This window comes from Tamandua tetradactyla, chromosome 12, assembly GCF_023851605.1.
Source record: "Tamandua tetradactyla isolate mTamTet1 chromosome 12, mTamTet1.pri, whole genome shotgun sequence".
In the NCBI taxonomy this organism is placed as follows: Eukaryota; Metazoa; Chordata; class Mammalia; order Pilosa; family Myrmecophagidae; genus Tamandua; species Tamandua tetradactyla.
In genome coordinates, this window is record NC_135338.1 from 5,175,907 (window position 1) to 5,189,382 (window position 13,476).

Genomic DNA, 13,476 nt, shown 5'->3' on the forward strand with positions numbered 1-13,476 from the left:
AAATTTGTTTTAGGATGATGACCAACTGATATAAAAATCCCTGATAAAGAAGAGTTAAATTGCTTAGTACAAATGAATTAGAAGAAAAATGTGTAAAGAAAGGGTAAATGGTATTTCTTGATTTTTCACGTATTTGGAGAAAATGGAAAATCCAATAAAAGTGCTTACAGTCAGTGATAGCTATGAATATTTCTAATGAATTCTTAAATCTGAAACCACAAGAGAACATGGGGTGAAGGGTTGTCAGATAAAATACAGGACATTAAGCTAAATTTGAATTTGAACAAATAATGCTTTGGTATAAGTAAGTATGATACTAAAGCATTATTTGTTTTTACATGATATTCAAATTTAATTTGGAATCCCCCTAGGTGGGAGACAAGAAAAAAGGTTAAAATATGCTACTCAGGAAAGCTAATTATAGAGCCACCATATGACCTGCGGTATATACCCAAAAGAACTGAACTCTGGGACTCGAACAGATACTGGCACACCAATGTTCCCAGCAGCGTTACTCACAACTGCCAAAACACGGAAGCAACCCACGTGCCCATCAACTGATGAATGGATATGCAAAATGTGGTCTACACATACACAATGGAATATTATTCAGCTATAAAAAGGAATGAAGTCCTGATACATGCGACAACATGGATGAATCTTGAAGACATCATGTGGAGTGAAATAAGCCAGACACAAAAGGACAAATATTGTATGATCTCACTGATTTCAAACAATTAGAATAGGCAAATCCCCAGTCAGAATTTAAAATATAGGCTGCCAGGGGACAGGGTAGGGACAGGGAATGGGAAGTTAAGGTTTCAAATGTATAGGGCTCGTATTTGGAATGATGGAAATGTTTTGGTAATAGGTGATGGTGATGGTAGCAAATATTGAATGCAATGAACTGCACTGAAATATATCTCAAGTGAATAAAGGGGGAAATGTTAGGCTGTATACATAATAACAGAACAAAAACTTTTTAAACATCCATGGAACTACACTATACACTGAACCCAAAGCTAAACCATGGACTTTAGGTAATGGTATCATCAATTTTAACAGATGTTCCACATCAATGCAAGGCGTTAGTGAGGGGGGGTGGCGGATGTGAATCCTGTATTTCATGCATGATTGTTCTGTAGACCCAAAACTTCTGTCATTAGGAAAAAATAGAAAGAGATAGAAAACAAAAAGGGAAATTATTCATTTAAAAAAGGAAAAAAAACTCCAAAATACTACTTTTACTTTATGTCTTGAAAATCCTATTTTTGAATAAGTAATATATTCATGTTTCAAAAAAAAAAAAGAAAATACGCACAAAGAAAAGTCTACTTCCCATATCTGTCTCCCTTCTGCTAGTAGAGAAGAACTCTAGCCTTGTGCTCGGTATTGCAAGACAGTTCATTTCTTAGACTGGGGGTAAGGGTGAGGGTAATCTCATTTTTACAAAAAAGAGAAGAAAGCACAGAACTTGAGAACAAATCCTTACTTAGGATAACAAGAGAAGAGAAACATGTGAAGATAAATAGAAACAATGTTCCTGTGTTGAGTTGATGGCCACGAGGAAAGGATGGGAGGACCTCACTGTGGGGCATCTGCCGGCTTGGCACATACTAGATATTCAAAAACTATAATTGAATGAACAAATAGGACAAGCGGGATGGCTCATTGGGTTCGAAGGGAATTAGAAATAATATGTGAAAAGACTATTAATAAACATGGTGAATTTCTGTGAACTTGATTCTGAAATTTTAATTCCTTTGGGCGCATGTCAAAGTGGCTCCTTTACTGGGAGAGTCACTGTCAGTGGCAGCCCAGGAATACTCACTTCAAGATTTCAGAGATGATATAGTAGTGTGGGTAGAGCCTCTCATACATTTGGGAAACCTCAAATCATCTCACAGTCAAATCTACCTAATCCTTGGCATACTACCTTCAACCCTGGATATTTTATAATTTTGATATATAATATTTTAAATGAGAGAATACTGCCTGTTTCATTTCTAATTTTATTTAGGCTTTATTAATTTATATATATACATATATATATAGCATTCTTTCCATTATTCTCAGCATTGGTAATAATTTTTCAGAGTTCCTTTTGCACATACTTTTATAATTTTGTATAGATTATAAATAAATTTTTTCATTTCTAGTATTATTGTTATTTGTAATACTAGATTCTAGTATTATTGTTATTGTTTACTTTTATGTGAAATACTCAGCTCAGTTGGGCAAAATTAGATTTGACAGTAAGAGTAAGAACTGATCGGATAATACTACTTAATGTATGTGGGTACAATCAGAAATAACCAGTTAATTCATTAAACCTAAGCTAAAGATACCTCATTAGGGATACACTTACATCTGCCAGTTCCTTGATTTGCTTTGCTGACACATCAAATGTGTCAAGTCTTTGAAGGCATGGCATGTGATACAACACATGTGTAGAATAATTACACAGCAGACAAACTGGATTGGTTTTATACTGAGGATCATTCAGACACAAATCCTTTAAGCGACGCAGTCTGGTCAAGTTAGTGAGGTCCTAAAACAAGAGACATGATTATGTTCAAGGAATTAATTGTGACTGTCCATTTCTAAAGGAGGGATTTGAACATATGAGATCATCCAAAATCTAACATAATTCTAATTATGTACTTAAAAAGTGATTTAGAAGGTTAAAATACTTTTTTTCCTAGGGAAAACTATGCTACATCCCTGAAGAACAGGCTTACAATAATGAAGCAGCAGACTACCCTACTATGCTTCCTTCACTCCCATTCCCCACACGTACCACCTAAGAACACTGTTCTCCACTTGCCTCTGCCTCCAGATCTGCTCAATCATCAAAAGCTATGGGATCTCTGCTTTAATATGAACTCTACAAAATCAAAATTTAAATTTCTTTTCCCTGTGAATGTTCTTCTTCTCCATGAAGGTCAACTGAAACCCGGCTCTCTCCTGAGGGCGTTACTTTACAGCTGTCTCCAGTGCAGGGGGAGGGGTGGCAAGGCACTTTCAGACCAACGTTTCTCCTCCCTTTAGTGGACATCCTTTATCCTGAAGTTTAAGTCATTATTTACACCATCCTTCGTTATTATCTGGCTCTTGCTTAAGCCTTCAGTTTTATCTTTCCCTATTTAAATCCTAACAGTTTATGCTTTGGCCATGCTGAACCACTTGAAGTTTTGGGAATATGCCAGGCCCTAGCTTGTCCTCAGACTGTCACTCATGCTGTCCCCTTTGAGTGGATTAAACCTCACCCCAATTTTACATCTAAACAACTCTTCATCCTTCAGGACCCAACCTAGGTGTCATCTTCTCCAGGAAGAAGATGTTTCATCCCCCAGTGGGGGTAGATGCTCTTCCTGTGAGTTCTCCTAGTCACTGCTCTGGCCTTGTTATAGAATTTATCACACCCTACTGCTAATTACTTACGTACCCCACAACTCCTTAAGTCATGGGTCTTTAAGGGCGTTAGCTCTGGATCTATAAACTAGGAATGGTTTTACATTTTTAAAATGTTGTAGGAAAAAAAAAAAGAATACTGGATTAAATTGCATGTTGAATGATTATTATTTTCTAACAATCTCTAAGACATTATTCATTTTCCTCAATACTAGCATTACTGGGGTGGTGCCTGGGGTCTGAGGGTACTATGGTGGAGTCAAATTTGAGAGGATGCAATGCTTATCAGGAAAGCCAGAATCAGAGTTAAGTAAGAACCAAGATGCCCAAGTTCTGAAAATGAAATACAAATGGAATGGGAAAGTACGTAGGAAAGTTCGTGACTACTAGAGTCAAGGGTAAGACGGGTCAGTTGACTAATACGTGCCTAAACTCTCCTTCTGGACAGACAGATCTAGGGCTATGGCTGGGTTCATGGTGGGGGTGAGACTAAGTCGAGTTGCTCTAAAAGGGAGATTTCTGCACAGAGCTATGCAGAGGATTATTTGGTCAAATTCTGTGGGGGCAAGGAAAGTGAACCACTAAACTGTAAAGTGTTCCTTTGATTACTGGGTGGACACGTTACATTTGACCATTGGTCTGGGCTAGGAGACAGTGACACGTTACATTTGACCACTGGTCTGGGCTAGGAGACAGTGGGTGTGAACTACGGAGTCTGACCTGGAATCCTCACCCTCCGTCTATGTCAGATGACACTGAATTGCACTGAAAATTGGTGGTGTGGTGACTGGTAGGGTGGGAGGCTGACTGAGAAGTTAATCCATCACCATGGGGCTAATACTCATCATGGTGGCAGCAAAGGTTAAAGATAAAAATCTAAGATAATAGTATTTCAGGAACATCCCTAATATGAGGGCGCTGTGAATCTGCTCAATGTTTTTATGATAGAGAGCTTTTAACCATTGTTTACAGAGAGACTTTTATTAATATTGTGCCCTAAAATGAATTTTCTCAACAATGGTTCTGTTTTTATCCCCAGCTTTTGATGAGGACATTGAAATATAAGAGGTTAATGTAAAGTAATAGTAATAATGAAACCTCTATGGAGTGTTTGCTGTGTGTTAGTCACTATTCTGAATTTTACATTACTTCACTTAAACATCATGAAAACACTTTGGCACAGGTGCCTAAATTACTACCAGTTTACAGACGAGAAACCGAGGCTCAGAGAGGTTATATAATTTTCCCAAGGATACACAAACAGCAGAGCAAGGATTTTATTCTGCTGCTTCTGGTGTGGCAGGGCTAGAGTGGAAGGACCCTCTGCCTTTGCAACCTCTGCCCGTAACCACCATCAGACCGCCCTGGCCAGCCAGGGTGAGACGGGGGCTCCTAAGTGGTTTCTTCACAGGGAACCCCTGACCTCCTAGCAGTCTGCATCCATGTTCTCCAGGCTCAGCTCATGGTTCTGTGCCTTGCTCTATTCCAGTCACACAGGATTCCTACTTCCTGGAACTTGCCATGCCCCTTTCTACCACTTAGGGCCTTGACATCAGCTGTGACTTCTGCCTGTAATGCTCTTTCTCTAGGCCACTCCTACTCCTACTTCATTCATTAGTTTAAAGATTACCTCCTTAAGGGTGGCTTGTCTTGACCTCCCAAACAAGGTTAAGTTGCCTTTTTATATGTTCCCACAGCACTCTGAATCTATCCTTCACAGTTCCCTTTGATCTCTTCTGCAATTTTAACATTTAAATTTAAGCATAAAGCTTTGTCCATATTTCACATTATTTTCTTGGGGCAGAGTCCTAGAAGACGAATTGATAGGTCAAAGGATATATGCCTTTTTAAATAATTTGGTACATATTTCCTAAACGCTTTCTAGAAAAGCTCCAGCAATTTAAACACCCACCACGGGCACAGGAAAGCCCGTCTTCCCCAAGTCCTGCTGGCACACAACTCCATGTTTACACAATCTTGATTATTTAAAATACGAGTAGTTAAAACTTAAAACATACTCTGTTAACCTAACGACTTCTCTAATAAAGAAAAAAAAGTTATAATATTTTAAAATTTGTATTTCATTAATTCTCCATGAGGTTGAAAATTCTTTTATGAACTAACTAGCCCTGTGCCTTTCAATTCTATGAATTATCTGCTAATTTGTCTTTTACTGGTGTCTTTGGTCACTTTTTTCTAATGGACTTAAAATAGCTCTTTTAAAAGCAAGACTCTCAATCCTTAGCCTACTGTATACATTGGAAATAAAATTTTCCAGATGTTTTTCTGCCTTTTCATTTTATGATATGTTTAACAGAAAAAAGTTAAAAATGGTTAGTTTCCAGTTAGTATGACTTGAATATTCAGTAGATCTTAAGTTGGCAGAACTGTCACTGGCTACCGCCTGTGATAGGGCCCAATCCCTGTTATCATCCTGAGTGTCTCTTGTTTCACTCATGTCTTATTTTCGACATGTCTAATTTGATCCCTTATCTGATGGCCTCTAGGTTGGGAGAGACAATCAGCCATTGGGCTGAGCACTCCACTTTCCTGCAGGTATGCCAACAATGCAAGTTGTGAATGTTCTTTACCCATTTCTCAGGGTTATGCTTGCAGTGAGCAACCTAGAGGGATGAGGTAATGTCTCTCCCCAACCCTCAACAAAGAGCAGCTTGCTATCAAAATGGAAGAGTTCCCCAATTCAGTGTTGTTTGGTTGTGATGTGAACCCACTTCATGCACAGCGTCCATTCAGACCCAGCAGTGTCACCCTCATGGGACTCGGAGCTCATGGGGAATCAAAGCAAATCAGCATAATGCTCATGCTGCTTGCTGTGTCATGAGTACGTAAAGTCCTTTGTCTGTGACTCAGGAGTCTCATATCTTCTGCTAGCATGCATGAAACAGTCACATGCTAGATTGTCACCTGGCAAGTAGGGTAAAATCCCAGACCATTACAGTACTTAATACTCAGTGCCAGCCATAAGTCTTTCCCCATTCCAAGCAGCCCATCAGCTTGCCTGGCTAGGTACTTGCCAGCCCAGTTCACTAACAAGCTAACCTGTAAAGTGCCAGCAAACAATCAAACATACTGCTAAATGCATATTAACCTAACAGATAGGGCCCCGTTGCTATGACTCTACCTCAAATAGGGCTTGGCATAAGCCTGGTTGCTTCCATGACAAATCAAGACAGTTGTTTCTGTCCTTTTCATCCCTGACCTCTATATCATTTGATACTGTGGACCACCCTGTTTAAAGTTCTCTTATCCTTTAGCATCTCTGACATTGCCTGCCTGTCTTCAACTTCTCTGATAGCTTTTTCCATCATTTACAAGCTCCTCTTTGTTTTCCAATCTCCAGATGTATGCATTTTCCAAGGGTACAGATTCATTTTCTACGGACATTTCACTCATATGAAATGTCTTCTAATGATTCTTTAGTTAAATTTGGCCCTGAATTTCAGCCCCTAATTTCCAATTATCTACTAAATCTTCACCTGGATGGCACTCTAAAAACAACATATCCAGGACCCAATACATTACCTTTCCTCCCAAACTATCCACTTTTCCTGACTTGTGCATTTATTGTTAATGATATCATCTTCTCGAATTCACTAAACACTATAATCTCAGACTAATTTTGGATTCTTTTGCTCTCCACATTCTACTAGCTGCCAAAACCTGCAAATTCAACAACCACAATGCCTCCCACATTGATTTCTTAATTTTTTTCCACTTCCAGAACCCTAATTCAGATTCTTATATTCTCTCACCTGGTTTATTACTACAATGTCCTGATTTTTCTGCTTCTGACTCCCCCAAACTAATAAACACTACTTCCAGATTACTAACCCTAAGGAATACCTCTGATCATAGCATTTTCTTGCTTAAAAACTTCAACAACTTGTTATTGTCTGTAGGATACAGTTCATATTCAAGAGCCAGCTGACCTTTCTGATTTTAGCTTCCATATTCTCATATATACTCTAATGCCAATGAAACAACGTTGATGTTACTCAAATACACCCCTTGCTTTCCTACCCTCTTTGTGCATATTGTCTTTTCTCTTAAGAGTTCACACTGCCCCAGTATCCAAACCATTCTCCTAAAGTGTTTGCTAAACTTATATCCTTCAGGGGTCATATCAAATATCTTCTCTTGAATTTGACCAATAAAGTAAAATTTGTATATTTATTTTTAAGGTACACTTATAACATTCTATGTCATCCTACAGGTTTTTTTTTATATCTTTCTTATATTTTTTCTTATGGGTAAAAGAATGCCCATTTTAATACTGATCAGTCCAAAATTATTTCTATAGTGGATTCATTAATCTTTTTTCAATATTTTCTACAGGAAGTGTTTGAATATGCATCAGCAATTCCATACTGTCAAAATTATGAATGCCATATGTTTTAACCCACATTATATGCCATAAACATTAAGATCTTTTGTTTGGTTGCTTCTCTTTTATTCATTTGTGTGACAAATATTATTGAGATTTACAACACATCTAATACTGTTTTAAGCATTGTGGACACAGTGATGTACAAAACAGGCCAAGTGCTTCTATTCATGGAGCTTGTGTCCTAGTAAGGGCTAAGAAGCAAATTAAAGCAGGGAAAAGGTGATAGGGAGTGTCGCAAATTGGAGGGGTAGCAGGGTTTGTTGCTATTTTACCTAAATTGGGCAGGGAAGGTTTCACTAAGAATAAAACATCTGAACAAAGACTGGAAAGAAATGAGAGCGTGAGCCATGCAGGTATCTGAGGAGGAAGATTCCAGCAAGTACAAAGGCTTAGGAGGTGAGTGTGTGCTAGATACATTCAAAGTACAGTAAGGAGAACCATGTGGCTAGAACACAGTAAACAAAGGAAAGAGTGGTAGAAACTGTAGTTAGACAGTGTAGATTATGTAGTCTTGTGAGTTATGTAGAAATCTATGAAAGATTTCTGAGCAGAAGTGTAACTTGACCTGACATATTTTACAGGGATCAGGCTGCTGTGTGGAGAACAGACTGATAGAAGGGTAAACCCAGGAAGATGTAGTAGGAAGCCTTTGCAATGATGCAGGGTAGAGATGATGGTGTCTTGACCCAGGTTGGTAGTGACACAGGTGGTAAGAAGTGGTAGGACTCTGGACATATTCTGAAGGTGGAGCCAATAGCATTTGCTGATGGATTGGATGTGGGGTGCAATTGAATCGAAGGAGTAAAAAATGATTCAAATAATTTTGTCTTAAGACACTGTAAGAATGGGGATGCCATTTAGGGAGGTGAGGAAGGCTATCGGAGAAGGTTTGGAGAAAGAGAAATAAGTTTGGATTTGGATAGGAGAAGTCTATAGTTTTGGGGAATTGTCAGGGAAAGGAGAGGCATCAATTTAGGAGTAATTACTAAATAAATAGTATTTAAAGTCATAAGACAAGATCAGATTATCTAGAGAAACAGTAGAGATAGAAATGAGAAAAGACCCCAGGACTGACCTGGGAAAATCCATTATTTAATGCTGGGAGAGTATGAGAAACCAGAAAACTCAAGAAATACAGTCAGAAAGATCAGAGAAACTAAGAGAAAGTGCTGTTCTAAAAGCCATGTAAATAGTTATTCGTTTGGTTTTAATAGTTTCAGGTCATTAGGTTCATTTAGCCAGCTGATTCTAAAACATCTTGGAATATCAGAGAGTCCAAAATAGCTAAATTGTTCCTAAAATGGGGCAATTTAGACCAACTTTTTTTTCAATAAGATGGTTCACTATCCAAGTTGATGTATAAAAATGAATTAATCTACTTAAACATACCTTGAAAGAACAAATTTGGTTACCAGAAATGTTTAATCTTTCCAGGTGTTCATTGGGGTCAAGACATCGACCTTTAATTTAAAAAACAAGATGAAAGGAAAATTAAATTTCTTGTTTTACTTCCTGTTCATATTCTGTTACATTTATCAGCTGCAAATGGTCACCGTTTCTTACACACAAACAAGTCATACCATGAATTTCAACAACTGACTAATGGGCAATAATTCCACCTATAATCCATAGGTTTAGAAATGCTTTGGAAAGACAGATTACAAAAGAAGTCTAAAAGAAAGAAATCCAAGAGTACTTTTTATACTGAAAAAAAATTATTGCAGAGTTATTTCATATTCCAAATGAAATAGTACATACCAATGCTGTTTATTAGATTTCCAGCAAGGTTGAGATCATTTAAGTTCTTCAAAGTCTGCAAGCCCTAAAAATTTAGATAAACAAAATTTAGAAAAAAAACCCACATTAAACTGTATTTACAAATCATCTGGTCAATCTGGTTAGTTCACTGGGTTCTTTGAGCACTGGGTACTGTGTAATTCAGAAGCATGGAGAGAATTGGGCGCCTCACTGAAGCTTTGTTTCTCTATACTGGAACCAGGAGAGAGTTCTTGGAGGAGAGGGGAACTGGGAGGGGAGTAGAGGGGGAAAAGGGGAGAGGAGTAGAAAAAAGAATATATCACACAGAATGCATTGTATAATCTCAGACAAATTATATAACCTCTCCAAACCTCATTTTTTTTTAACCTGCAAAGGAAGAATAATAACACCTACCTCTCATGCGTGGTATGAGGAGTAAAGGAAATGATGTATATGAAGCTCTCTGTACATTATAAAATGCTATATACATGTTACTTATTTTTAACAACAATAATTGTAATAGTCATGAATATTATGTCCCTCAAATGTAGGACCTTGAACACAGTGTTTCAAACTTTACAATAGTAATTTACCTTATATATAAATCATTGAAATGATCTTACCTCAATATTCCTAATTGCATTGTGGTTCAGCCAAAGAACCTCTAATTTAGTTAATTTCTCTAAATTTTCTATTTTGGAAATTTTATTATAATATAAATACAGTTTTTCCAAATGTCTACATTCTTGAAGACCTCCAATTTTCTGCAAAAGGATATTAAATAGTATTAATATGTTTTGCCGTTAATCTTTTTATTTAAAAAAACTGTTTTTAATAAAATAGGTTTCTGAGCACATTTTTAAAAAACTACATTTATTGCAAAACCAATATCCAGCAAAACGAACCAAAAATTTAAAAGCAAAATAAAATAATCCTTCCACCTAAATATAAGTATTTCAATTTTACACATTATTTTTAAACTTTCATCAACTCAATATCTATTTTAATGGTTATAATCATAAAAGCATACATAATTTCTCAATTTTTATTTGGCAATATAAAAGGCTTTCACAATCTTTAGAATTTTAGTATTTAATAATTACAAAATATTTCATGAAGTTGATGATCAAGTTCCTAAGAATTACCCCACATGTAGCATATTTATCTTTCAATTTTAAGCCCTTATAAATACTACTGCAACAGATATATTCATGCAGGCAATAGTTTTGGGCGTTTAGAATAACATCGTAGGATAGGAAAATCTGAGTCAAAAGGTATGCACACAGTTCTGTGACTTTATATATATATTGTGATATTATTTTCAAAATAGTACTAATTTCCATACAACCAAGAATGTCTAAATAATAACCAATTTCACTACTAACCAATATTGGGTATTATTTTATTACTAAAAAGTAGAATATATTTGTTTAGATCTTTCTTTTTTCTATTTTTAATGAATCTATTTCTATTTTTATGCCCATTTACCTCTTATGACCCTTGCACATATGTTTAAATGGATTATTTTTCTAAAGTCAAAACAATTCAGGATAAAATTGTCTATGGAAGGTCATGGGTTTAGACTTACCTCTATGCAGCATTCAGCAATCCAAAGTTCTTTAAGTACTGCACAAGTCTCTAATCCTGAAATTTCTTTAATATCTTGAGCAACAATTGTGAGACTTGTTAAATTAGGAAATAACGATAATCCAACCACATGGGGATACCCTGAGAAAAACATCTCCAGTTTTGAAATATCTGATCCTTCTTGTCCAACCACCTCGTAAGACAAACCATTGCATAAACACTGTTTTAAAAGAAAGACACTGGGTTATTACCTATTTAAAATAATTCAGAAATGACTTTTGCCATTAGAAATTATAAACTATCAACTGCACTGATATCTTTTTGTACTCTCATTAGAGTACAGTGTATATGTAATTTTTCTATGCTTCCAAAAGCCATGGAGTAGACAAGATTTCCAGATAGTCCTTCAAGACCCTTAAATGTTCCATTTAACATCCTCGTATATGTAGCCCAAGAGAAATTTTGGCTTTGACTCACTAGTTCTTTAATTATTTCCTCTTGGTTTAGGTTTTCACATTCAATCATCTTCTATTAAGAGTAACGGTCATAATAATGTATCTGTAAAGAAAATGAAAAATTAGAATAAATAATAGAATCACATCATCCCAAGTCAAAAGGAACATTAAAGCTATTTAGGCTGAACCAACCCCTGCCTTGCTTGAAATCTTCACATGGTCATCACCATTTGTCTGTCTAGACCCCAGGATAGTACATCCCACCTCTGAAGTTTTTTCCTATTAGAAGGTTATTTTGAGTTTAATTCTGTCTCCCCATAACTTCTCTCTGTTTGTTGTCATTCCACCTCCTTGGCTCAAATAAAACAAGTGTAACTTCATTAAACGGACCTTCCGTAACTGAAGAAAGCAGTCACCTTTCATCTACACAACAACCAAGCGCCCTCTTCATTTCTTTTAGTTCTTTCACTAGATATCCCTGTTTCTCTGCTCTCAGCACGCTCCAGTGTATCTTCCTTACAATGTGCTGTCCATTCTCTAAGTATATTCAAAGAGCAAAGAGCAAAATCCTCAGGGTTTAGCAACCTAACTGGCATGGTAATAAATATTTATCAAAATGAATTCGCCTATTTCTCCTTCACTCTAGATGATATAAATCAGTTAATACCTAACTAGCTTCAATACAATTTAACACACTTTTTCAAAATTTTTAATATTTTCATTATATTATTCCAATTATATCCTACTTAAAAAATATAGAAATCCCAGATTTAATATGATGAATTGTCAAGTGAGAAAAGCAAGATGGAAAAGAAAGGTACATATTATGATCCCATTTTCTACAGTGATAACGCCCATAGATATCTGTATGTATATATCTATGTATTATGTAAGGAGAAAAATATGAAAATATATATACTAAGTTGCTAACATGAATTACCTTAGATGCAGATGAAATCTGATGGGGTCAGTCAGGAGATAGAAATAGGGTAAGATATTGGGTAATTGGAGCTGAAGGGATACAGACTGTGCAACAGGAATGAATACAAAAACTCAGAAATGGACAACACAATACTATCTAACTGTAATACAATTATGTTAAAACACTTAATGAAGCTGCATGTGAGAATGATAGAGGGAGGAGGGCTGGGGACATACATGAAATCAGAAAGAAAGATGTTAAAGATTGAGATGGTATAATCTAGGAATGTCTAGAGTGCATAATAATAGTGAAATGTACAAGGTACAATTTAAAAAACGTTTTTGCATGAGGAAAAACAAAGGAATGTCATTATTTCAGGGCACTGAAAATAGATGGTAATTAATATTTTAAAATGTCACCTTCTGTGTGAGACTAAAGCAAAAAATGTGTATTTGTCACAAAATTTATATTTTGACTAGTGCATTTCCTAATATAACTTATGTAGATAGTTTGATTGAACACCATAAGTACTTAGAATCTCAGGTAGGACATGAGATTTTGTTGGTTTGTCCAGAGTGATACCTCAATGAATTCCAGAGTGATTCGATCAGTGAATGGAAAAGTATCTGCAAAGCCCCCTTTGGGGAATGGTGAGAACAGGGAGAAATTCAACTTTCCCAAGTTGAATTCTTGATATTCTCACAAGCAGTGTGGACAACCAAAGCTATAGGCTCAGCCCCCAGTCTTGGGGTTTGTTCACATGAAACTTAACCCCACAAAGGATAGGTCAAGTCTACTTAAAATTTAGGCCTAAGAGTCACCCCCAAGAGAGCCTCTTTTGTTGCTCAGATGTGGCCCCTCTCTCCAGCCAACACAACGAGCAGTCCTCACTACCCTACCCCTCTCTGCGTGGGACATGACTCCCAGGGGTG

General features: G+C 36.5%; 1 protein-coding gene across 1 annotated transcript in view; it reads right to left on the reverse strand.

Annotated features, from left to right (window-relative positions):
- Positions 1–13,476, reverse strand: part of LRRC9 (leucine rich repeat containing 9) — a 133,303-nt gene that overhangs the window by 106,387 nt on the left and 13,440 nt on the right. Inside the window, exons 2-7 of the mRNA XM_077122475.1 lie at positions 11,645–11,725; positions 11,169–11,387; positions 10,204–10,344; positions 9,581–9,644; positions 9,212–9,282; positions 2,369–2,551 (exon numbers count right to left, since the gene is read on the reverse strand). Of these exons, the coding sequence (XP_076978590.1) occupies positions 2,369–2,551; positions 9,212–9,282; positions 9,581–9,644; positions 10,204–10,344; positions 11,169–11,387; positions 11,645–11,692 (726 nt within the window). The 5' untranslated portion in view covers positions 11,693–11,725. The remainder of the gene's footprint in view (positions 1–2,368; positions 2,552–9,211; positions 9,283–9,580; positions 9,645–10,203; positions 10,345–11,168; positions 11,388–11,644; positions 11,726–13,476) is intronic.